This window comes from Mauremys mutica, chromosome 4, assembly GCF_020497125.1.
Source record: "Mauremys mutica isolate MM-2020 ecotype Southern chromosome 4, ASM2049712v1, whole genome shotgun sequence".
In the NCBI taxonomy this organism is placed as follows: Eukaryota; Metazoa; Chordata; order Testudines; family Geoemydidae; genus Mauremys; species Mauremys mutica.
In genome coordinates, this window is record NC_059075.1 from 104,331,869 (window position 1) to 104,358,763 (window position 26,895).

A 26,895-nucleotide genomic window follows, 5' to 3' on the forward strand; every position below is an offset into this window, starting at 1 on the left:
GCTCATCAAATTTTCCCCTCCAACACCTTTCTGCTCTGTCATATACTACCTCTTATGCATGGAAGAAACTCCCCATAAAAATCTGCAAAGCCACCCCTGGTATCATCTTTAAAATTTCTCTCTCCTGTGATACCTACAAAACACTTGATGAAAACTAGGCAGTTTGTGTGCTGCAACTGCAGGGTTTTCCATTCAACATTACCATTTTTCAGCAGCTTTGTCTCCCCCACTCACTGGACTGTTGTATCCATCTGTTGTCTCTTGTCATTTGCTTATGTTGTAAGCTCTTCGTAACAGCCACTCTTTTGTTACATGTGCATTTTGCCTATCACAATGGGTTCCTGCTAGGGACTCTTCCCAGAATGGATTTAGCCTAATAACACAAAATATCAGCATTTTATACCAATCTAATCCTTGAGAAATAAAAACATGGAAGACACTTGAGAGGAGGAATAGGGATATACCGTTCCATAGATTTTAAGGCCAGAAGGATCCACTATGATCATCTACTCTGACTTCCTGCATAACACAGGCAATATAATTTCACCCAGAGATTCCTGCATCAAACCCATAACTTCTGGTTGAGCTCCAGCATTTTTTTTTTTTCTCTTTTCTTTTTTTATAAGAAAAATCCAAGACTTCAAGCGATGATGAATTCACCACAGCCATTAGTAAAGTGTTCCAATGGTTAATTAATTACTCTCGCTCTTAAAAATCTGTTCCTTATTTCTCATCTGAACTTGTCTAGCTTCAGCTTCTGTCCATTGGCTCGTTATGTCTTTGTTTGTTAACTTAAAGAGCCCTCTACTAACAGAAACTTCTTCTCCATGTAGGTATTATAAACTATGATGAAGTCTCCACCCTAACAGCCTCCTTAATAAGCTAAAGAGATTGACCTTTAGCCTCACGCTATACATGCACTTTTTCCAGAATTCAAATAATTCCTTTAGTTCTTTTCTGAATCCTTTCCAATTTGCCAATATTCTTTTTAAAAAGTGTGGACACCACAACTGGGCATGGCATTCCACTAACGGTGTCCCTGATGCTATATCCAGTGGTAATAACACTTCCCACTTTTCTACTTCTACTAGATACTCCCCTGATTATATGTCCAAGGATAGCACCTGCTCTCTTATAGCCACCACACTGCATTACAAGCTCATATTCAGCTGGTTATCCACCATGACCTTTATTCATTTTCTGAGTCACTGCTTTGAAAAATACAGTCCCCTAAATTTTAGATTCCTAGCTATTTGACCTGGCATTAGCTGTATTAAAAACATATTTTGTTCAAGTAAATCCAGCTTACCATGTGATCTAGACCAGTGGTTCTCAAACTAAGGCACGCGCCGCTTCCTATAGCCCCCATTGGCCTGGAGTGGCAAACTGTGGCCAGTGGGAGCTGCAATCAGCCGAACCTGCAGACGCGGCAGGTAAACAAACAGGCCCGGCCCGCCAGCGGCTTTCCCTGGAACAAGCGGCGGCCCTAGTTTGAGAACCACTGATCTAGACACCTCTGCAGAACTGAGCTGCCTCCTCCACCAAGTTTTGTCATCTGCAAACTTTACCAGTAACGATTTTATGTTTTCTTCCAGATTATTGATAAATATATTGAATAGCATTGGGCCAAGAACAGATTCTGACTAGAAACGACCCCACTGGATGATGATTCCCCATTTCCTTTAATTTCTTATGATTTGTTATATGAAACATTGTAATTTATATGGTTTAATAGACCTTATGGGCCACATTCTAATCACACTTAACCCAGTTTTACACTGTTGAAACTCTGCTGATTTATGGTAATGATTAACTTCAGTGTGAGATAAATTAGATCTTTTGGTTTATTGTGTACCAGATGGCAAGATATTGTATATTTTGACTGATTCCAATAGATTATACTTCAACTGCATTAATATGGGTAATAAAGAGATGCTGGAATGCTAAAGGTGATGCAGAATCAAAAGAAAACAGCAACTATGTTTCTGACTTGCCTAGTACTACAAAAATTAAAGAAAACTGTAGTTCTGCTGGTGGTTCTTTAAATGTGAGACTATTATGGATGGTTGACTGCTTTTTGGCTTAGGTACAGCATATCTGCTCTAAATCTGTTAAGAACATTAAATAGATTATTTGCTTTTATTTGCAGCTGTAAAGCAACATTTTATTGCAAACAAAAACAGACATAAGAAGCAGCAAAAGACAACATCAGCCTAAAAAAAAAAACTTTTAGGAAAAGATCCCCCACACACACTTAAGGCTACACTGTCTGGTCATACAGATTTTGCTACATACAGTTTTTAATCTTTTTACTACCCTAATTCCCACATATCATGTTTTCACTGACCGTCATGGATTTTGCACGGTCACAAAGAACCTCCTTCTACTTCAATGGAGAAAGAAACACACTACATGTTCATCTTCCTCAGTACAGTGTTCAACTCAGACTTCCCCCACAATCACACAACACACACTGCATACTTGTGCACAATTGTCTAGCATATTTGCTAATGTTGCTGAGATTGTAATTAATGTTTTCTATTACATATATTGTAAGGGAGATTAGTATGTTTCCTTATCTGTTGGAGGTAAAAGATGTGAACACTATAAGTGGAAAATGTATTGTGTGGGTGTTAGGTCATGGTGAAGAGATGCCCCATAAATTGACATTTCCTTGCTTTTAAGAACATAAGAACGGCCATACTGGGTCAGACCAAAGCTCCATCTAGCCCAGTATCCTGTCCTCCGACAGCGGTCAATGCTAGGTGCCCCAGAGGGAATGAACAGAACAGGTAATCATCAAGTGATCCATCCCTTGTCGCCCATTCCCAGCTTGTGGCAAACAGAGGCCAGGGACACCATCCCAGCCCATCCTGGCTAATAGCCATTGATGGACCTATCCTCCATGAATTTATCTAGTTCTTTTTTGAACCCTGTTATGGACTTGGCCTTCACAACATCCTCTGGCAAAGAGTTCTACAGGTTGACTGTTCGTTGTGTGAAGAAATACTTCTTTTTGTTTGTTTTAAACCTGCTGCTTATTAATTTCATTTGGGGATTCCTAGTTTTTGTGTTGTGAGAAGGAATAAATAACACTTAGTTATTTACTTTCTCCACACCAGTCATGATATTATAGATCTCTATCATATCCCCCCTTAGTTGTCTCTTTTCCAAGATGAAAAGTCCCAATTTTATTAATCTCTCCTCATATGGAAACTGTTCCATATCCCTAATCATTTTTGTTACCCTTTTCTGAGTCTTTTTCAATTCCAATACATCTTTTTGAGATGGGGTGACCACATCTGCATGCAGTATTGAAGATGTGCGTGTACCATGGATTTATAGAGGCAATATGATATATACTGTCTTATTATCTATCCCCAGGGCCGCCCAGAGGGGGGAGCAAAGGGGGCAATTTGCCCCGGGCCCCGGGCTCCGCAGGGGCCCCCAAGAGAAGAGCGGAGGCTCCCGCCTCCGCCCCTCTCCTGGAGCCTCAGCGTCTCCGGCGGGGCCCCTGAGCACCGCCCCGCTCAGAGACGGTCCCGCCCCGGCCCCAGCCCCAGCCCCAGCCTCTTACCGAGCACGTCTCTGGCGGGGCCTGAGCTCCATCCCGCTCAGAGCCGCGTGGTGAGCGGGGCGGGGCTGGGAGCTCCAACGGGGCCTGAGCGTGGTGAGCGGGGCGGGGCTGGGAGCTCCAAAGGGGCCTGAGCCCCGCCCCGCTCAGAGCGGCGTGGGGAGGGGGCGGGGCAGCTGCCTCCGCTCGGCGTGGAGCTCACAGCCCCGCCCCCTCACCACGCGGCTCTAACATGGGAACCGCTGCATCAGCGGAAGAAAGGACGGTGCATGAATATTTGATGCGCATCGCGGAGCGGCAGGGAGAGAAGCTCCCCTCTGATAAGTTATCCCGTCTGCTGTGGTGGGGACGGAGAAGGGGACTTTCTGTTCAACCAAGTACAATTTTTGATAAAACTGTTTGGGAGCGGCTAGGCTCCGAGCTTTGGAAGTCGGTGGCTCGGGGCGATAAGGAGGCCTTCTCCCTGAGTCCAGTATGGAATGAGGCGAAGGAGATAGTAGAAACTCTCGCGGCCGAGGCAGGAGTGCAGGCGGCCCTTTCTGAGCTTTGCCGCCCAACGCCCGGAATGCCTTCTGTGTTGCCGGTTGGAGCCAGAGAGTTTTTCGGTGGTGAGGACACGGTGATACCTTTGGCTTATGGATGATGTTGCCCCTGCTACGGCCCCACTACCCTCCAATGTGGCTATCGGCCCCGACATGATTGATCCTGCTACGGTCCCGTTACCCCCCGATACGCCCGAGCCTATGGAGACAGCCTTGCCGTATGCACCCCCTCCAAAGCCATGCCGTGTCCACGGGGCCTGGGGGTGCCTCGATTGCGGGGGGACAGAGGAGGCTCGGGTGGAACGTGTGCCATCAAACCCATATCCCGATTTGACTACGTTTACTCAGTTTACTCAGTTTGATGCCTTCTATAAGGAGATGGAGCGCCAGGGTCGACAGCTGCAGCATATGTGTGATAAGTTGGACCAATTGGAAAGTTTTCCACCTGGATCATCGCGGTCGCATCTTCACAAGTGCTTTCATTCAACTCGCCCCCCCGACAGAAATCGATCATGGCTTATGGACTAGATAATCCGTATGTACAGTCTATCATTGAACAGGTATTTGTTGGCCAAGCAATGTGTCCGTACGATGCGATTAAGCTAGCTGATATGCTTCTTACACCTACACAGAAACTGTTGTGGAAAGATGATTGGGCTAAGAGAGTTGACTTGGCTCTTGTCCGCAATTTGGATTTACCGGATGATGATCCTCGGCGCCTGGCCACTGCTGATATGTTTTTGGGAGCCGGTCGCTTTGTTGACCCGCACTTGCAAGCTCGCCTTGAGCCCCGGATCCTGCAGCAATCACAGGAACTAGCTTTGGCTGCCTTTAAAGCGGTGCCCCAGATGGGAAAGCCGACCCTCCTATGCTAAAATTACACAAGGCCCATCGGAACCGTATTCCACCTTTTTGGATCGCCTTCGAGAGGCTATTGATAGATCTCCTAATCTGACGCCAGAGGCCAGAACTGCAGTTGGACTTGATCTTGCAACCCAGAATGCAAATCCCACTTGCCGCCGTATATTAGCCACCTTGCCCAAGACTGCGACCCTGATGGAAATGATCGAGGCATGTGGTAGGGCCGCTATGCTTGAGGAGACGGATAAGGCGGCAATTCATGCTAAGGCACAGGCCTCTGCACTGGCCGTGGCGTTACAACCCCTGCTCGGGGGACAGCGGGGGGCTAGAAGACCAACCCGGCCAGCCGGCCCCTGTTTTGGTTGTGGAAAACCCGGGCATTTCCGGCGGAACTGCCCTATGCAAAATGGGCAGCGGGCCTCTGATGTGTCACCTGAAGCTGCAACTGGCGCTTGCACACGATGTGATAAGTTTGGACATCGCGCCGCCGACTGTTGGGCGCGTTACACGAAGGATGGAACACCGCTGCCGGGAAACGGATCACGGAGCGCCCCTTGGAGGAGCGCGACGACACAAGTGCCTCCACCCGCCAACCCAGCTGCCTGGAACACCTCACCGGAGCAACCCGTGGCAGTGCCGGAGTGGACTTGGCCACAGCGACAGATGTAGTTTTAGAGACTGACGAGGTTCAAGTTCTTCTTTCCAACATCGATGGTCCATTGGGATTTGGACTGAGTGCCCTTTTGATTGGCCGTTCGTCAACATCGAAACAAGGTATTTTTGTTTTGCCTGGCCTTATTGATGCCGACTATACGGGGAATATTGGGATAATGGTACGTGCCCTCTGTCCCCCTGTGACTATAACTGCTGGTACACGTCTTGCTCAGTTAATACCTTTCAAGGGATGTGTGCCCCGATCGACCCCAATTGACCGCGGGTCTCGAGGGTTTGGATCCACTGGCCCTCCCCAAACTGCCTTTGCTATGGACAAGCCCACCCGAACTGCTCGGCTTCAGGGATCCGATGGGCGGCAAATCACTCAGGAAGCTTTTATTGGGGATGCAATGCAGAGTGGGGTAACTGAGGCACCTGGGACGACAGAGGTAGAAGATACTGTGTTTACCTTGGAATCAGAGCACACTGAAGCGGTTGCAGCTGAGGCCCCCATGCAGAATGATGTAGGAGATGCGCCATCTAACCTAGTATCAGAATGCCCAGGGGCAGTTGTAAATGGGGCCCCTCTACAGAGCGACATGTGTCCTCAAGAACTGCCTGTGTGTGGAAAGGGAGACGAAGAGGAGCAAGGGAATTTAGCTGTGCAGCTGGCAGATACTGGCTCACCCATTTTTAGTATTGAAAGCTCTGGGGCTCAAAAAACATTTGTGCCTGTTACAGCTGCAGCAATTGAAGAACAAATCATTGCAGAAACTGTAACATCTATGGAAACCTCAGCTGAAACTTTAAAGCCTTTAGAAGCAGTGCCTGGAAAACTATTTCCTGAACTAGTCCAAGATATTACCACTGCTCATTCGGGATTTGAGGCTGCAAGCAGTAGCAGTGAAGCAATTGCAACTGTGTTAGTATCAGAGATGTCTGCTGCAGTGGTGGATGGAATGTCTGAAAGAGCCACACGATGTACACAACCTGGGCCCCTGGAGGAAAGTTGCTTGTTTGCTATGCCAGGATTCTTTTTGTTTGATCCTCCCTGAATGATTTAATTGATTGAGATAATTTTTGCTTTGCCTGAATGTATAGGATGATGTCCTGATAATTTTCCCCGTAGAACTTGAACCACGATGGTGGTGGAACAGGAGAAAAAACACTCACATCATTGATATTGCCAGTGTCTAGAAATTCCTGACTAAAAAGACATTGAGAACTGACCCTGGTAAAGAAGCAAAGAATTGCACACTGGCAGGAAAAAATTTGGGACTCCTGCTAAAAACTGTGGTATTGATTGGATTTTGGGGTTTATTTTGCAGGCTGCGCCCTGTGTTGTGGAATTTTTTTTTAGCATGTATTGCCCTCCCTAATTGGATTGTAAATGATATTACCCCTCCCCATTACTAACCCCTGTTTTTTAGAGCCTATTTGTTTTTTGTTTTTAAAGTTTGAGAAAATTCGGCCTAAAGGTTTGTTGAGTATTCTTAAAGCGGGAGTTGTAGGCATAAATCTAGGAAATTTGGGAGAATGGCTTTGAATTTATGTGACCCAAAATACCTTTATGTAAAGTGCTTTGGATCGGGCCCAGGCAGGCACGCAATAGATAGAGAACTTGAAGAAGAAAAAAGGATCGGGCCCAGGCGGCGGGCAACAGACAACAAGCTTGGAATACTGGTTGATAACCTTGAGGGTGTAGTTGATAGAAAAGGTAATTAACTACTAGCGAGTAATGTTAGGCAGAGTACAAAGTTAACTCTGTGGTTGCTGGAGGGAATAGCAGTTGAATTTAGAAGTAAGTCAGGATGCAATTGTATTACTGTAAATGATTTAATTGATGATGTAATTTTTCTTTTTTTTTGCCTGATGGTACTAAGGGTATTTGTATATTGTATGTAATGATTGCTTGCCCAGTAGGGGTAGTTTTGTTTTGTTTTTTAGATATTAAGAAAATTGGTGTTAGCTGCATAGCATTTTATGTACCATGCATTTATTTACAGAGTTAAATTTATGTTATGTGTTTTTTGTTTTGTTTTGTGGTGTTTGTTTGTTTGTTTTTTCTCTCTGGCCAGAATTGTTTTTTGCGTTTTATGTGGTTTATGTTGTGTTTTTTCTAGGACCCCCCCTCCCTCAGTGTCAGTTTGATCGCCTGACATCTGAGGGATGATTTGGTAATAGAAGGTTGCCACAAGTTGGTGTGCAATAGAGAAGGGGGGAATCCTGTAGAATTTACACCATTTATTTGTTGTGCTTTGTTTTTGTTTGGTGTTGTTGGGGTTATGTTAAGAATTGCATGGTTATATAGGTTGGCTTTATAAAGTTTTAATTTTGGTTTGTGATAGATTGTGGTGTTATGTTGTTATAAGTTGGAAATGTTTTGCTAATGTTTTTATCCCTTTTTTTTTCCCCTCCTTTTTGATTTTGGGTGGAGGGGGGAAGTGTTGGGAATAGAATGTGAAATGCTGAGATTGTTTAGGCTTCTGGGACGAGCCGATAATGCTGGAAATTGTGTATAAAGGGCTGACCTTGGGCGCGCTCTCATCGGCCAGCTAACTGTAAATAGGATGATAAGTCAAACAGGTGTGTAGGATGTTAATTAGGATGGGGTTACAGCTGCGGCTGTGTATATTTAATTAACCAATTAGCAACTGTCTGATTGCTGGCCATAATGGGATATAAGAGCATGTTGAAAATGAATAAAGAACTCTCTGCTTATGATCACATGGGTTGTCAGACTCTGTCCCTGCTCCTCTGCGATGCAACATTGTTGTATCATCATCTGCAAATTTTGCCCGCACGTTATACCCCCTTTTCCAGATGATTTATGAATATTTGAATAGAACTGGTCCCTGTACAGACCCATGGAGGACACCACTATTTACCTATCTTCACTCTGAAAACTCACTATTTATTCTTACCCTTTGTTTCCTATCTTTTAGCCTGTTGCCAATCCATGAGAGGAGGTTTTTCATTGGGTGGAGTTCCGCCCACCACCACCCCTTTTTTTTTTTGCTTGGACATTTGAACTCTCAGAGCAATGGGCGGCAAAAAACCTAGAGCTGGCCCTGGTAGGATGTCACGCTTACTCAACCTATAGTATTTATTGATATAAGAATTAGCTCAGTGAAAACAAGTGCAGTCAACAAACCCAACCAAACAACATGTCAGGATGCATAAGGAAAATACTGAAAATATTATAATGTCATTGTATAAATCAATGTATTTATATGCTTACCCTATCTCAAAAGGATATCGCAGATATAGAAGGCATTCAGAGACAGATGACGAAACCCGAGGCATGGAAAAACTTCCATATGAAAAGAGATTGGACAGATTGGAATTGGTTAACTTACTTAGGAGTCCAAGTCAGAGATTTAGGACAGAGTTATAGAGAATAATGAATATTACAGAGAAGATCAGCTGAGTACTTCAATTTACACCCTTAAAATACTGTACAAAAACCAAGAAATAATTCCATGCAATTAAAAGGAAGCAAATTTAAAACTGATAAAAGAAAACGGTGTTGTCACATTGCATAATTAATCAGTGGAACTTGCTACCACAAGATATCACTGAGGCCAAAACCCTGTAGGATTAAAGAGTATCGGACGTTTATATGGATAAAGAGAACATCCACAGTTACATTAGATGCTAAAAAACAAAAGGAATGTAAACCCTTGTATTTCAGGGAGTAGGCCAACCTCTGGCAGGCACCAGGAAAAAACTTCCCCTAGGAGCAAGTTGTTCCATAATTGGAGTTTCTTTCCTCAGAAGCATCTAGTACTGGCCACTGTCCGAAACAGGATTTTTGACCATTGGAATAATTCATTCTAGCAATTCCTGTTACTATCAGTGCAGGCATTACAGGTTTAAAAATCAAATGCATTATTAGTAGAGTGATGCAGAAACAAAAAGATACTTTATGAAAGTATGAACATGCCATGGCATATGAAAATTTGTCTTTTTCCTAAATGAACTTCAATAAATGCACCATTAAACCTAGAAGGGATGCAAAGAAACCAATAATGAACAGTGACATTTTCTGCCCTTTCTAAATTCTGACAAACTGGAAAACAAATAAATTCTAAGAAGTCTTGGTACAATGAACATCTGTGGCCTGGTTGTTTAACATAAGTTAATTAGAACTGTCCTTTGCATAAGGATATATATAAACTATTACTTGAAGGGTTCAAATGTCACAGGATCACATGTCTTAGAGTTTATATTATCTTGCTGCAGTTACAGAGAATGCTTTGAAAACTAAATGCAGACACTTTTATTAAGAAATAAAACATTATTGACAGAGTCACAAAATAGGGTCTGTTAATACGGAGATACCATACACTCATTATTTCAGGGAATACTTACTACAGTTGTATAATTTTGAATCCTAGGATACCACTAAGTAAATCATTTCCTTGTGGATTGTTTTCACTCTATTTAAATCCATGACTTTTTTTGCTTTTAATTTACAATATTAATAAAATTTATCACTCACAACATAATTTAATTATATGTGCATAGTAATCTGATATTCAGCCAAGATTTATTTATTCTATAGAAAAAAGATTATGAAAAATATCAGAGGTATGTGATCTCAAAAACTGTAATGCAACTGAAACACAGTATAATTAAACTTTCAAGGCATACTGCAGGGTCCATTTGTTTTCCCTGGCCTTTGAGAAGAGTTAGAGGAGACTGAAGCACTAGGCAATGTTAAGATATAATTTATACTTAGAGCTTCTGCTTGGTAGAAAGGAAGAACTGATTAACATTACAAAATGAAATACAAATGTCATTTAATTGATAGGAGACAAAGAACCTGTGTAAGGGCATATTTTACTGTTCTAACTCAAAAGGATAAATATTTGAAGTTATGGATGCAAAACAGACTAAAATTAATATTACTGCATCACTAAAACCATGCAGTTTAACAGTTTAAGCAAGAGGCCTTATCCTGAAACTCTTTATTTAGGTGGGTAGTCGTTACTCTTACATTCATCCTAGTTACTTTCATGGAAGTCTGTTGAGAGTAAAGATTACTTGCATGAATATCTGTTAGCAGAACTGGACCCAGGTTGATTTATAAATTATTGCCAACATGAAAAGGAATAGGTCCAACGTCCAAGACCATAATTATTGCCTCAGAGACACAGGCCTATCAGATCTGTTGCCCAGCCCAACCCAGAGTTAGAGACAGTGATGGTTAGCAAGGCAGACATTTTATGAGACATTTGTAATCATTTGGATATTTTAATATCAAAACATATCCAGAGCCTTAATTTATGTTTCCCTGTAGGTGCTTCTTCTGGGTCCATCTACCTCAGTCTAGCCAATTTATTTATGAAAGCTTTTATTACAATTTTATATTTAATACATAAAATACATGTATCCTCTCTTAAAAAGCCACAGAGGGGAACTGCAAAAATCAGATGCCTGACAGAGAAGCTCTTTAAAGGTTGGACTGCATTGGAAACTTGAAAGATATTTTAAGTAGTTGCTTAAGGCTGAGCTCTGATGCAAGACTCAATTTCTCAGAAACAGACGTTTGGGCCTCACTGAATGAACATTTGTGTGGGCAGATTACAACCTTACATGTCATGCAAATTGGGTTGCTAGATACATAAAGAATATTTGCACATGATTGCGCATGGTGGACTGGACACATAAAAGTAAAGACCAAACAGAATTCTTCTTCATCATTGGCCATTAATGCTGGTTACTGCAAATGGTGATTATTTGGCCTTGAGCTTTCGGGTCTGGGTTTACTTTCTCCATTGTGAACTGGCTAGTATTGATTTGATTTGACTCAGATGGAAGAAACAAAATAGCTTTTGTTTAATAAACGCAGCCCTGCCAACTGCCAAGTCTCACTTCTTCCAAGAGACACTTATTTTTTCTGAAGGGTTTTTAAATCAACTTTAAAAGTCTCCTCTTCTTTTGAGGGAGTATACTGTGTGTTTTTTTCTGTGACATTTATCAAATTAACGGTAGAGTTCCTGTTTGTTTTACACCGCCCCGGTTTGGGAGCCTTGTAATTCAGGTCAAATTCAAGAGCTAGAAGATGGAGCCAGCCAACTTATCCGGTACGTTTCAATCAAGCCATCAACTTTCTGTGCCTTGAACTAGAAGCCCTGCCCGGGAGTGAAGTCCCAGTCCTCCCGGGAGAGGTTTTCTCCCCACGGCTCAGGGAGAAAAGCTTTGTTCTGCTACAGGCACTTCACGTTCACCCCCTTCCCCAGGATCCGGGTTAATTGATACCAAGAGTCCATAGTCCCAGCAAAATGTCCCCTCGCCTCTCCCAGCGAGCGGCAGCCACCGAGCCGGGCAGCGTGGTGAGAAAGTTACCGATTGCAAAGGGCGCTGCTCTCTTACCTTGTGCCTGAACTCCCTGGCTACCTTCCGCTCCATGACAATGGGGGGCCCCGGGCCGGCGGCTTTCCTCGGGCTTGTTTCCTGCTCACGGGCAGCTGCTCCTGCGGCTCCTCCTGGTCCCCGGCAGAGCCCAGGCCGTGCGCTAGAGGGAGCGGCGCGGCGCGGCTCTGCTGGAAGGGCTGGGTGCGGCGACAGGGCACCTGCAGCTCAGCAGAGTGCTCAGCACTTTCAGTCCCCTCTCCACCGCCAGTTCCTCCGGGCTCGCCTCCGCTTCTGTTCCGTCTCCCCCCTCTCCTGCAGGTAACCACTGACACTCAAGGAGCAGAGAGAGTCCTGACAAACACATAGCTGCTGAACCCAGCTCAGCTCCCCTCCTCCCCTGTTAACCCATTTCTGTAACTCTCTTTTCCTTTTCCCAGGCTAGGGGAGTCACCGACTCTACTTGCTCCCTTGCAGCTGCTTGTTGCAAATTGGTCACTGCCCTATGGTCAGCACGAATCATTTAACAAAACAGGAACCGGGCTCCTAAAACCGTGATATTGACTTACAAATCATGAGTTTTCTTTTGAAAAAATACATTTTGAAAGGGTTTTTTTGGGGGTGTGCAGATTTGAACCTTTAGGGCAGGGGTGGGCAACCTTTCAGAAGTGGTGTGCCAAGTCTTCATTTATTCACTCTAATTTAAGTTTTCACGTGCCGGTAATACATTTTAACGTTTTTTAGAAGGTGTCTCTCTATGGGCTTGGCTACACTTACAAGTTGCAGCGCTGGGAGTTACAGCGCTGGTCATGCAGCTGTGGAAGGGCCAGCGCTGGAGTGTGGCCACACTGACAGCTACCAGCGCTGCAGTGTGGCCACACTTGCAGCACTTTCCAGCGCTGTATTGAGAGGTGCATTGTGGGCAGCTATCCCACAGAGCACCTCGTCCCGTTTTGGCGCCGTTTTGGCGCTGAGTATTGTGGGAAGGGGAAGGAAGTGTGCGGGTCATTCCGCTTCCTGTTTGCCAGCGCCCCGTGGTGCATCGCTTCACATCCCAGCATTCACTCTTTCCAGCAGCGTTTGGCGCCATTGTGAGTGTCTTTCTGTTACTCTCTGTGTGAATCGCGATTTCTGTGGCAAATGGAGCCCGATCTGCTGAGGACTCTGCTGATGAGTGTCACCAGCACAACACGTTTGGCAGTCCAGCTATTCCTTCAGCTCCAAAGTGACAGTGAGGATTCCGACGATGATATCAATATGGATTTGCCTGCCGCGTGTGACACTAAAGTGCTTGCGGCATTTACGGAAATGCTCAGCACCGTTGAACGCCGCTTTTGGGCTCGGGAAACAAGCACTGAGTGGTGGGATCACATCGTCATGGAAGTCTGGGATGATGAGCAGTGGCTGCAGAACTTTCGTATGAGAAAAGCCACTTTCATGGGACTGTGTGCTGAGCTCGCCCCCACTCTGCGGCGCAAGGACACAAGATTGAGAGCTGCCCTGACGGTGGAAAAGCGAGTGGCTATTGCAATCTGGAAGCTGGCAACTCCAGACAGCTACCGGTCGGTCGGGAACCAGTTTGGTGTGGGAAAGTCGACCGTGGGAATCGTTTTGATGCAAGTTTGCAAGGCAATTAATCGCATCCTGCTAAGAAAGACCGTGACTCTGGGGAGCGTGCAGGACATTGTGGATGGCTTTGCACACATGGGTTTCCCTAACTGTGGAGGGGCGATAGATGGGACGCATATTCCTATTCTGGCCCCCCCCCCACCTGGCATCAGAGTACGTTAATCGGAAGGGGTATTTCTCTATGGTTCTCCAGGCGCTTGTGGATCACCGCGGGCGTTTCATTGACATTTACACAGGCTGGCCTGGAAAGGTGCATGATGCACGCATCTTTCGGAACAGTGGCCTGTTCAGGAAGATGCAGGCAGGGACTTTTTTCCCAGACAGGAAGATCACAGTAGGGGATGTCGAAATGCCCACTGTGATCCTTGGAGACCCCGCGTACCCGTTACTGCCTTGGCTCATGAAACCCTATACAGGGAAGCTTGACAGGAGCAAGGACCGGTTCAACTACAGGCTGAGCCGGTGCAGAATGACTGTGGAGTGTGCTTTTGGGCGTTTAAAAGCCCGCTGGCGTTGCTTGTATGGGAAGCTAGACTTGGGGGAAAGCAGCATCCCCGCGGTTATATGCGCTTGCTGTACCCTCCATAATATTTGTGAAGGGAAGGGTGAAACATTCAGTGAGGCATGGACCACCGAGGTTCAAGTCCTGGAGGCTGAATATGCACAGCCAGAGAGCAGGGCTAATAGAGAGGCCCAGCACAGGGCTACAAGGATTAGGGATGCCTTGAGGGAAGAATTTGAGGCTGAAAGCCAACAATAATGTTTGCTGCCTTGCATGGGAGTGAATTGCACTGCTTACACTGTTATTCTATTATCCATAATAATAATATGATTTGTAGTGCCTCTTTCTTTACTGGGCTAAGGTATCTTTCACTATCTGCTATAATAAAGACTGTTTTCAAAGCCAAGAATTGTTTTATTGAAAAGAAAAAAACTTCCTTGACAGACAGACAGACACACAACATTTCATGAACACAAGAGGGCAGGGGTGTGGGTTGGTGAACTGTACAGTCACAAGTTTGCATATGCCCTGTCTGGATTGCTGTTTAATGAATCCTGCACTTCAGGGTTCATATACTGCATGGTGATGGGGGTTGAATGCAGAGGGTAAGGGTGGTGGTAGGTATCAGGGCTGGTTGGGGAACATACAGGTGTTGGAGGCAGCTGGTGGTGGTAAGAACCTGGATGCTGGGGAAAGGTGGTTTGAGCTGACATTGGGGCACAAGGCACAAAGGACGGGGCGGGTGGGGGAGTAGCACGGTAGTGCTCTGCTTGCATGGCAACGAGTGACTCTATAGACTCCGCTTGGCGCTCCAGGATGCTTAGCAGCCGCTCCGTGGTTTTCCTCTTGGCCACTGCATTTCTCTTGCGTGTCCTGCTTTCTTTCTCTCGCCAATCCTTCAAGTCCTTACTCTCTCGAGCAGACTGATTAAGAACAGTTTTCAGCATGTCTTCTTTGCTCTTTCGGGGATTTTTTCTCAAATTTTGAAGCCTCTGTGATGTTGAACATCTGGGCAGTCCAGTAGTCAAGGTCACTGTAGAAACAGAAATGACAACATTTAACACGGGCAGCATTGTATCCACTATCTCCAGACATGAATTGTTACACTGAGGGAGTGAGTTCTTATTTAAGCATTCTTTTACCCACACGCATAACACTACAGAAGCCACGACATGGTGAGTGAGCAGTGCTTATATGGGGAGAAGTGGGGCTTGGGTGTAAGAGGGGAGCTGGTTGCTTCGGGTAATCTGGAGTGCTAGAGGGGTTGAGTGAAATGCAGATGCAGGGGTGATCTTATCTCCCTATCTCTTCACTAAAGAGTCTCCCAACATTTTTCACAGGACTTAATCCTGGAAGATGTTTCCCTACTGCGAGTCACTAGGGAACAGCGGGGGGCTCTTTTAGAGCAATGTGGATTCCGCCCGGGACCCTATGCGGCTTGCCTGTGTTCAGAAATGGTCCCCCCACCACTGGCAGAAGAGTGGCGCGGACGCGTCACCGTCACTGGGACAAGGGACACAGTGGCTCTGCCTATAAACCTGCGCAGGCATATTGCCCACGCTCTGGATGAAGCTTTTGCTGAGATAACTGAGGCAGATTACCGCGACGTGATAGACCACATCAACGGGCTATTCCACATCTAGAGGCTGGCATGCATGCATCCATAACCCCCCCTCCTCTCCAGAAACATTTCACCCAGAAAATAAAAGCCGCTTACCGGTAACACGCTCCTCTGCTTGTCCTTCTGCAACTGCTGGCTGCTGCGATTGGGTGCTTTCCTCCTGGCTTGAGAAGAGCTCCTGGCTGCATGCCTCCAGGGAATCTGCGGTTTCTTCCCCCATGCCAGGAGCTTCACTCGCGGTTTCCTCCCCCCCCCACGCCTCCGCCTCCGCCGCCTCCTCCGCCTCCTCCTCCTGTCCCCCAGCCTGCTCAGAAGTGTCCATCGTTATCCTGGGATTGGCAGTGGGGTCACCCCCAAGTATCTCATCCATCTCCCTGTAAAAACGGCAGGTCGTGGGAGCAGCTCCGGATCGTCGATTCCCCTCTCGGGCTTTGTAATAGGCACTCCGCAGCTCTTTAATTTTCACCCTGCATTGTACTGCGTCCCGATCATGGCCCCGATCCAGCATGGCCCTTGATATCTGCTCAAAGATATCGTAATTCCTACGGTCGGAGCGCAGCTGTGCCTGAACAGATGCCTCACCCCAAACACTGATGAGGTCCTGCAATTCACCAGTGCTCCATGCTGGGGCTCGTTTGCCGCGTGGAGGCATGGTCACCTGTAACTGATTAAAACTGATTGCACTCCACACCTGGCTGCAGCAAACAGGAAGGAGATTTTTAAATTTCCCGGGGCATTTACAGGGCGGGTCACCTGAGCCAAGAGCAGTAGAGTGCAAACTGATGTGCAGAGTGGCTGAACAGGAATTCTGGGATACCTCCTTATTCCCTGGAGGACAGGTAAAGCGCTGGTGAGTGTCCACACCTGCTGGGCAGCGCTGGATCACCAGCGCTGCACTCCTTATACCCCTGCCGGGATGGGTTTTCAGCCAGCGCTGCAACCAGGGAGTTGCAGCGCTGGTTGTGCCCTGCAAGTGTGGACGGGGTGTTGTTGCAGCGCTGGAAAGCCTCCACCAGCGCTGCAACTTGTAAGTGTAGCCAAGCCCTATGTCTATAACTAAACGAGTGTTTCATTGTAAAACAAACAAGGTTTTCAAAATGTTTAAGAAGCTTCATTTAAAATTAAATTTAAAATGTTGATCTTACGCTGCCGGCCCGCTCAGCCAGCTGCCGGTCTGGGGTTCTGTTCACCTAGGCTGGCAGTGAGCTGAGCGGGGCCTGCCGCCGGGACTCCAGCTGGCAAGGGTCCAGCAGCCAGAACCCCAGACCAGCAGCAGGCTGTGCAGGGCCGGTGGCTGGGACCCCAGACCAGCAGTGGGTTGAGCCCCTCAGCCCACTGCCGCTCAGGGGTTCCATCCACCGGATCCTGCCAGCCGGGATCCCGGCTGCCGGACTCACTCAGCCCGCTGCCGGTCTGGGGTCCCGGCCCTGCCCACATACAGTGGGCACCTACCTTCTCCCTGGTTCTGGACCATTCTCTTCCTCTCTCTGCACTGAGCTGAGGGTGGGAGTGCACTGAGCACAGGGCTGGGGGTGAAGGGTCTGGCCAGGAGCTAGAATAAGAGAGGGGGCTCAGGGTTGGGGCAGGAGATTTGGGTGTGGGGCACTTACTTGGGCATCTCCCATTTGGTGCGAGGGGTGCAGGTGGGAATGTGTGGGGGGGGGTGCAGGAGCTCCTGTTTGGTGCTCAGAGTGGGGGTGGGGATGTGGAGGGTGCATGGGGTGTGAGAGGGCTGGGGATGTGGGGGATGCAAGAGTCAGGGCAGAGGGCTGGGGACATGTGAGGGGGTGCAGGTGTCAGGGCAGAGTGGGTGGTGGGGATGTGTGGGGGTGCCAGAGTCAGGGCTGGGGTCATGGAGGGAGGGTGAAAGAGTCAAGCAGAGGGCTTGGGTGTGTGTGTGGGGGGGGGTCAGGGCTCAGGGCAGAGGGCTGGGTGTGTGTGGGGGGCATCAAGGCTCAGGGCAGAGGGCTGGGTGACTGCCCCCCTCAGAACCCCCAACCCCTCTGCTCCTTGTCCCCTGACTACCCCCTCCTGGGACCCCTGCCCTTAACTGCCCCCCCAGGACTGCACCTCCTATCTAAGCCTCCCTGCTCCTTGTCCCCTGACTACCCCCCTAGAACTCTACCCCCTACCTGTCCCCTGATTGCCCCGACCCTTATCCACACCCCTGCCCCCAGACAGACCCCCAGAACTCCCATGCCTATCCAACCACTCCCCACCCCTTAAAAGGACCCAGAACTCCTGACCCATACAACCCCACCCCGCTCCCTGCCTGCCCCAACCCCTCTCCACACGCCTGCCTCCTGACAGGACTCCCAGAACTCCTGACTCATCCAACCCCCCCCCCCAGCTCTTTGTCCCCTGACCACCCCCTCCAAAGACTCCCCCATGCTAACTGCCCCCCCCCCCAGGGCCCTCCTTGCTCCCTGTCCACTGACTGCCCTGACCCCTATCCACCCCCAGCCCCCGACAGACCCCAGGACTCCCATACCCCATCCAAACCCCCCGCTCCCTGACTGCCCCCTCCAGAGACCTCCCGCCCCTAACCACCCCGCCCGGGATCCCACCCCCTATCCAACCCACTCTGCTCCCTGTCCTCTGACTGCCCCCACCCCTTATCCAACCCCCCCAGCCCTGGACCCCTTATCATGAGGCTCCAAGCAGAGCCAGACACGCTGCCCCGCGGGAGCAGACAGCCCCACCCCTCAGAGCGCTGTGCGCGTGGCGGCAGGGCTCCAGAGGACGGGGGGAAGATGGGGTAGGGGCCGGCGGCTTGCTGCGCTCGGCATGCCACTCCAGCCCGGGAGCACGGACCCCACGGCTTGCCGTGCCAGGATAGTGGGACTATTTGCCCACCCTGTGTGCACGCATATGCTTCTGCTCCCTGCCCCTGCTGGGGGAGCGGAGGGCAGAGGAGAGCTGGCCAGGCTGGACAGGATATTTAATGGCACTCTAGAGTCCCAGTAGGCAGCAGCGTGCCATTAAAAATCGGCTTGTGTGCCGTCTTTGGCACGCATGCCATAGGTTGCCAACCCCTGCTTTAGGGTACACTCAGCCAGGTTTTCATGCATTTGTCTGCCTCCTTGACAGCATTGCCAGCTCTCAGGATTTGATCACAAGTCTTGTAATATTTGATGTTTTTCTTAAAGCCCTAGGTGAATAGTCAAGACATTTCAGCTTTCATAAAAAACAAGAAGTTTTTAGCCTTTGTACTTATAAAGAAAAACTTAAATACCTGAAGCTCCAACGCTCCAGCACCAGGAGGAAAAGAAAAGAGAACTCAAAGTAGTTTTTTGTTTGTTTCTTAAAGCTGCATTGATTCATGATTTCTGAATGCTTGGGGTTGTCAGTACTGCCACAAGAATAAAGATTTTTTTTTAAATGGATGTTGAGAGTGTCTCATAAGCCCATCTTTCCTGGGGCCGAGGCTTTAATAAAACCAACAAATATTGCCAGACTAGTGATAAAAATGACTAGAGTTGGCAACACTGATAATTCTCTTGGGTGAGGCTGAGGGCATGAAGAATCAAATGAGAGTTTATTGAACTAAAACCCTTGGCAATTTCCCATTTGAGTTTTAAATCATGGTGTTCTTGGTATGCTGCTCTTTGACCACACCAGAGTGAAGAGGATCAGCACCTTGCACAATCTGGTTGACAGTCTGTAAAGCACTGGTGACATCAAGCAATATTATTTAAAATGCAAAATATTTTGGGCCATAAAATAACTTTTCAACTGAAAAGAGCAAGTCATAAACACTGTGGCGTAATTTGAATGACTTTTCTTGCATCCTCTCAATACAAATCAGATGCAAAGTTATGACCAACTATAAAAAGAAGTCTGCCAAAATAAGGGAATTTAGATATGTTTGTTTGCTATTTTTCAGTCCCTCCTTTAGTACCTAGTACCTGCAGCTGACATGGGCCTGATCTTAATTATGAGAGCAATCCTTATTCAGATGAGCAGTCCCACCGAAAACAATGGTTACTCATGTGAGTAAAGTTACATACATGCTTAAATGTGTATAGGACTGGGGCCTAGAGCTTCTGAAAAGAAAAGCAAGATTGGGTCCCTGGTCAGGAGCCCAATTTGAGGCTCATTGAAGTCAATAGGAAGTTCTCCATTGATTTCAGCAGGCTTTGGATCAGGCCCCAGATGCAATTCCTAAATACAATGGGAAGAATTGAGGCAGATATGATAGCAGCCTCACCTCTGCAGCCTTTGCTTTCAACCTGGTCCCACTTAAAAAAACCCAGTTTTTATGCTTTTCCAGCAATACACATTCATTTATTTAATAAATAGTACCTAATAATATGCATTTGTATAAAACAATGTTACAGGGAAGTTACATTATTATAAATATGTTAGCCACCAGGACAGCAGGGGTGGTGGTGTGAGATTCTGATTGGGGCATTACAGCAATGCAAATAAATAAAAGCCCATCTTAGATGGTCTCCAAAATACATTTTGTTAAAAACAAACTGTATACTTATACATTATGAAATGTGCTGTATGCATATAAATTGTGCAATTATAATGTATACTGTACTAACAGGAATGATGATGATGTTTGTCCATCGTTGTCGATAAAGACCTCCACAACTCATTCGTTCAATGACCGGACTCTGTGCATCCAAGGATGACTGATCAGTCCGATTCGGGCATGGAACGTCCTGTCACACGTCGGACAGACGTTTGATGGCACTGTCAATGGCGGGCAACTCTGGACTTGTGCAGCTCACACTTTCTTTCAGCCTCAGCAGTACGCCTCGCCTCAGGGGTATTACTGCCTGTGTGAATGAGGCTGTGCCATGCTGGACAGTTCAGTGCGAAGGTTTCCCATGTGGCGGTGTTTATCTAACAGGAATAAATTGCAGACCAAGGGAAGACTAGGGTCAAAATTCTGGTCCCCACTGCACTATCTTTGCACTATTCTGGAAGGACAAATGGAGTTGGAAACTGACCACATCTCAAAGAGTTGGCTCCTGCACCATCTCCTCTGTATTCAGTGTGTGTATGTAGCTGGCAGATAATTTATTGGAGATGTTAAAAGTTGTCTGAGTTTAAACCTGACTGGAGTAAAACCTGTAACTGGCTCCCTCTCTTCTGCCTCACCACACCAGCAAAACACAGGCACTGCAGAGGATGTGGATCTAGGACTCTTACTAATTATATTTAAGAGGACAAGAATGACAGATTCAGTATATCCACAGATCTCTAGTAGAGACACATAGTATTTTCCTGAAACATAGACAAGAGCCTGACCGGAATGAAAGCCAACACACAGCTGAATGAAGAGTAAATGCACACAAATAGTTGACAAAATATTTGGTGCAGTTTATGTTATAGATGGAACTGGTGGCACTGCTTATAGTCAAAGTTGCCTTACATTTTCCACTATAAGACCCTGTTTTCAGTTGCTTATAAATTTACCAAACTTGGACAATTGATGCTGTAATTTTCAGTGCCTCAAGCTGATTTTTTAAGTTTCAGATAAAACAATTCAGCTGTTTCAAAAAATGAGATTAGTGGAAAGTATGCTGTTTAGTCCAAGTTAAAAAAAATCCTTACAACTGTTTGAAATGCTCCAGCACCTCCATGCTTTGGAGCAAGGACTTTACACTGAGCAAGAAAGGTTGCACCTTGTACTGTTCCCATGAAAATTCATCCAAATTAGGGCAAGTTATAAGCTTTTGAAAACCTCAATTCTCACACGCTTATTAGAGGCTTTGGGAGTTTGATGGCTAAATCCTGTGAAGATTCTCCTTGTACTGAGCATGCACCATCTCACAGCAGTAGGTGCTGAGAAGAACTTCCCTGCAATTACTTTTCTCAGCTAGTGGGAGCTGATAGGCTGCTCTCAGTCCTATGCCCAGTACCACATCTGTCTTGTGCCCTGCTGGCACCCAGCCACTGTGGAGAAGAAAGCTGCCTGAATTGAATGCAGAAGGGACAAGAAGTGGACCTGGTGGAGGGAGTAGATGAGACAGAACTTGGAGTGGAGAGACTGGGAAGGGGATTTCATGAGTGGGTGGGGCTGGGCGGAAGAGCCTGGGAGCCAGGGGTGGGGGTAAACAGAGACCAGATTGGGAGCTACTGAGACCAGACAAGGAGCTAGGCAGGGGAGACTAGGACTGGAAGCCCTAGAGGGCTGAGATAAGACAAGAAGTTGGAGGTGGAGGTGCAGGGGAGCCTGGGTTAAGAAACCTAGGAGACTGGGGTGAAGAGTTTGGGGTAAGGCTGAAGTTGGATGAGGATCCTGGAGAGGGAGTCTGGCAGGCAAAGTGAGAGGAAGATTGGGATAGACCTGGTGCCTGAAGAGAGAGTTTAAGACAGGAATTTGGAGCATAGGGAGGAGAAGGAAGAGGACTGGGACAGGGCCAGGCTTGGGAAGCACAGGAGTTGAAGGGTCTCTAAGCATTAGAGAATATTCCCTGCCAAAACCTGGGGTGAAACAATCAAACAAATGCACATCCTTAACTTTATTGCAGGTTGTATCTTCATTAGTCTTAGAAAGTAAGAGAGGTGAGTAAGATCCTTTATTGGACCAACTTCTCTGGAGGAACTGGGTGAAAGGTACAAGTTTTTGAGCTATACAGGGATCCCAACTGCTTGCTTCATTTGAAGTGACTGCTTCCAATATGTGTTGTCCCTTCTCCTTAACAATCTGTCCCAACTTGTATTTAGCTTAGGCACTCTGCTTACTTCTCCAAACATGAAGAAAGGCTTGATGTAGCTCAGAATTTGTACCTTCCACCAACAGAAGCTGGTTCAATAAAAGGTTTTAACTCACCCACCTTGTCTGTCTCATACTTAACTTCAGTCACATGAGTAGGCCCAGTGCCTTCAGTGAAACTACTCATGTATGCAGGACCAGGGTATTAACATGGGATTGTGCCAGATAAATGATTTTAGTGGGAATTAGATGCTTAACCAGCTTAGGCACCTTTATACATCCCACTAGGTGCCACTGTGCATCTTTGGGTGCCTAAATACTTTTGAAAAGCTACTCCCAAGTAAACTGATAGCATGCATTGCAACACACTGGCAAGTACCTTCTAAGTAGAGAAGTGATTAATACGGTATTTCAGTACGAAAACTTTCATGCCAGACATTTTCATTGCAGAATGCAGAAATAGATATGCAATATATTTTAATTCAATCTCATTCAAATGTGACACAGTCCACAAAGTAATAGTCAATTAAAAGTGAAATAATTATGATAGTATTTTTAAACACGGTATATAAAGGTAATAATTGGAGATATCTCCTAGAGCTGGAAGGGACCTTGAAAGGTCATTGAGTCCAGCCCCCTGCCTTCACTAGCAGGACCAATTTTTGCCCCAGATCCCTAAGTGGCCTCCTCAAGGATTGAACTCACAACCCTGGGTTTAGCAGGCCAATGCTCAAACCACACAAGGCCTGATTTCAATATTGCATGCACCAGTCTCTCCCTTGCCCCCCCCCCAATTAGCATAGCTCCATTACCTAATGGGGATCAGAATCAGGCCAGTGTGTCCTAACCCAAATCTGCTTCAGTCCTCTCAGGCTGATCTCGTCTTAGGTAATTTCCCTTGCTAGTATCATTTAGAGGAGCTGTTCTCAAAGTGTGGGTTGCCACCCCATTTTAAGGGGGTTTCCAGGGCTGGTGTTAGACTGGCTGGGCCCAGGACCAAAGCCCAAGCCCCACTGCCCACCGCTGAAGCCCTGAGCCCCACTGCCCGGGGTTTAGGCTTCTGCTTCAGCCCTGGGCGGTGGGGCTTAGGTTACAGGCCCACCCACCCAGAGATGAAGCCCTGGGGCTTAGGCTTTGGCCCCAGTGCAGCAGGGCTCAAGTAGGCTCCGGCTTTGGTCCCCACTCTTGGGGTCATGTAGTAATTTTTGTTGTCAGAAGGGGGTCATGGTGCAATAAAGTTTGAGAAACCCAGATTTAGGGTTTATTCTCTTCTCACTTGCACTGGTACTACAACAGGGTAACTCCAATAACTTTAACAGAGTTAGGTTACCATATGTCCGTATTTTCCCGGACATTTTTAGATATTTAAAAATTCCTCACAGACAGTGATTTAAGGACTAAAAAGCCAGGCATGTCTGGGAAAATACGGACATATGGTAACCCTATAACAGAGCTACTCCTGATGGACACATGTAAATGCAAAGAGAACAAAACTTATAGCCCACTTGCTTCTTCCTGTAGACAGAATAGCAGTTTGCATAAAAATATAGATGTGATAAAACAAATACCACCGTACACAAGCTGGAATGAATGAGAATCAGTCAAATTCATTCTGTGGGCAATGCCTTTACTCAACTCCTTTAGAAATTGCCTTAAGTTCTTCCAGCTGATAATGCCAAATTGCCTATTGGTAGATCAATGCTAGCCAAATCTACTTCCTTCTGTATGTTATTAGACTGTGCTAATGCCCTCAAAGCCTTGTCAATGCTACAAAAAATTACCCAGCACTGACACTGCATGTCAGCAAGGGGAGCAGCTGAAGATGTTTTAGTTTTAAGTGCAGACAAGGAGAAAACTGTATTCAGCACCATTTCAGAAATCATTGTTAGAGCAGAGGTAACTCCATCATATAAACCCCTTATCTTCTCCCTGTAGCAACCCCAACACCAAGGGGCACTTAAAGGCTACTTCTTCCAAGCACTAGATGCATGATCTTATCTTGCCCTTGTCTCCTACATAGATAAAATAACATGAAAGGTACCAAGAAGGCCAGTTAGACATAATGTATAACTTATCTGCAGAACCCACAGCTGTAAGATATTATGGAGGCAAATCTTTTTGTAAGAGGATTAGACATATAAGTTTGAAAGATAAAATAGCTATTTTTTTTCATGCTTCAGGTAATAAATTGGTCAAGTGAAGTCAGAAAGAGCTTCCTCCCTGTAGTAGTGGTAATGCAGTGTTAGGTGTATTATGGAGATTTTATACCTCCTCTGGAGCATCTGGTATAGAACTTACTGGAGACAGGATAATGGATTTGATGTACTATTGGTCTGTTCTGGTAAGACATGTCACGTTACTCTGTGCATAAGCACAAATATATACAGACACACACACAGAGTATACAGGTCCACAAACACATCCCACCTTCTAAAACAGCATGCTAGAGATCTGGTAAGCTATGTGATAGTTCTGAAGGTTACATTATTTCAAATATAAATCATATTAAAATTTGATGCAACTCTTTTTCCTTGTTAGCTTTGGGGCAGAAATTCCTGCTTAATAACAAATATAGCACACACAGACATCTAAATGGGCTTGCTGTTGGTTTCAGAGGTTGTTTTTTTGATCATTAAGAAAGTGGAAAGGGTAGACAATGCAACCCTTATTACTTACAACCAGTGGAATGCAAAAACAACAAGGAGTCCTTGTGGCACCTTAGAGACTAACAAATTTATTTGGGCATAAGCTTTTGTGGGCTATAACCCACTTCATCAGATGCATGGATGTGCATGTGCAGTATATTCATACCTGCCTGCTGTATTTTCCACTCCATGCATCTGATGAAGTGAGTTATAGCCCACAAAAGCTTATGCCCAAATAAATTTGTTAGTCTCTAAGGTGCCACAAGGACTCCTTGTTGTTTTTGCTGATACAGACTAACACAGCTACCCCTTTGAAACCTGCAACCAATAGAAAGGTTTCAGTGAAAAACAACTACCTTGCATACTTTTATAGTTGGTCCCAAAAATGTATTGCATTATCTATTTTATCTGTGTCAGCTGCATCCTGTTGCTTTTGATCTGTTTTCATAATTCCCGTTGATGTCAATACAATCAAAGTCAGTATACCTTGTGGGCCAGTGAGAGGAGATGGTGAATAGGAGTCCTGCCTTGGACTGAAGGCTGCGTACAGCCTAAAATACCTGTTTGGGATTATTCAGAAATAATTGCGTAGAAATTAAAGAGGAGAAACCTTTTAATGTCTGTCTTTCTCACTTTCAATCTCCCCAATGTTTAGAGATTGATATTTTCATCAAGAATTCCATCATTTCAGTAGAAATGAAATACTTGTTGAAGCAAGAAACACAATCCACAGGGACAAATTACAAAGGGAGAAAAAAAATCTTTTTAATGACTTACTGTTAACAGACTTCCTAAAGCAGTCAGAAAAGGACTCTTTTCATTTGAGACAGTTATCACCTGGCACTGGCAGCCTCTAAAGCTTCTGTTATAAGATATGCAAACCTGAAGAATGAAGGGGAGTGGGGGGACAGCAGATGGAAGAGGGATGGAATAAAGGAGAAGGGATCAAATGGAGGAATGATAGAGGGAAGAGAGGAGTAAGAAGTAGAAAGAGGTAGGAGAGAGGGGAAGATGGGTGTGAAAAGTATTTCCACACAGAGGCAATGAGAGAGATGGAGCTCAGGAGTGTGAGTTTGCAATGAAAAAGGATTAGGGTTACCAGAAGCTGTGGAAGTCACTATCAGCCTAGACCTATCTATACTCTGTTCTCTTTGCACCTCTCTCACTTTGATGTTTAATGACAAATTTGCAGCTATGAAACTTTTATACGGATGCTAGCATAAGTAATCCTTCTATTAAGCCCTGAGGAATACTTGCTGGAAGCTGGTGACAATTGCTTGAAGGTGATAGTGGCAGATCCTTCAAAATTCTCAGCAGCTGGGTCTGGTGCTTGAGTTTAGCCATGACAAGCTCTAGCTTCTGTGAATTGTTTGTGTGGCTGTATGCCCTTATAGGGTGCAGAGGGGAAGGGCAGCAGAGGCTTACATTCTTATTTCAGAATTATGATACTGCTAAGTATTTCTGAGATATTAGGAATTTCTCAGCATGAAACAGATAATGAATGTGAATAACCTGAAAGAAAATTCATCAGCAGAAACCATTTTCTTGAATTTACCACAGGGTAAAGGGGGAGGAATTGGAGGTTGATGAATAAAACACAAAACCCACCATATTTTCATTTATTCTCACCGTTTATTCTCTTTCTTTAGTATGGGGTTTCCCTCTTATAGGAACTTTTCCCCCTCCCATTATGCCTTCCTGCGTCTGGCCTTTTAAATTTGGCAGAGCTAAACAGCTCCAGATTTAAGTAGCCATTTAGTACCTAGATGCTTGTTGTGTCTTTCTCTCTACTTTTTAAAAAAATGTTTCTGAGAAACTGGTATATTTGTAT

At 45.9% G+C, this 26,895-nt stretch overlaps 1 protein-coding gene across 4 annotated transcripts in view; it reads right to left on the reverse strand.

Moving 5' to 3' along the window:
- USH1C (USH1 protein network component harmonin) overlaps nt 1–26,105 on the reverse strand; it is a 123,481-nt gene extending 97,376 nt beyond the window's left edge. The window contains exon 1 of one of the 4 annotated variants that reach the window (XM_045012324.1): nt 25,902–26,105. Coding sequence is in view for 2 of the 4 variants with exons in the window: in XM_045012322.1 (XP_044868257.1) it covers nt 12,013–12,048 (36 nt within the window). In the remaining 2 variants the exon portion in view is untranslated. Of the gene's footprint in view, nt 1–12,012; nt 12,397–25,841 lie in introns of those variants that run through there. The other 3 variants (XM_045012323.1, XM_045012322.1, XM_045012321.1) reach the window with 3 other exon arrangements.
- Nucleotides 26,106–26,895: the final 790 nt, after the last annotated feature.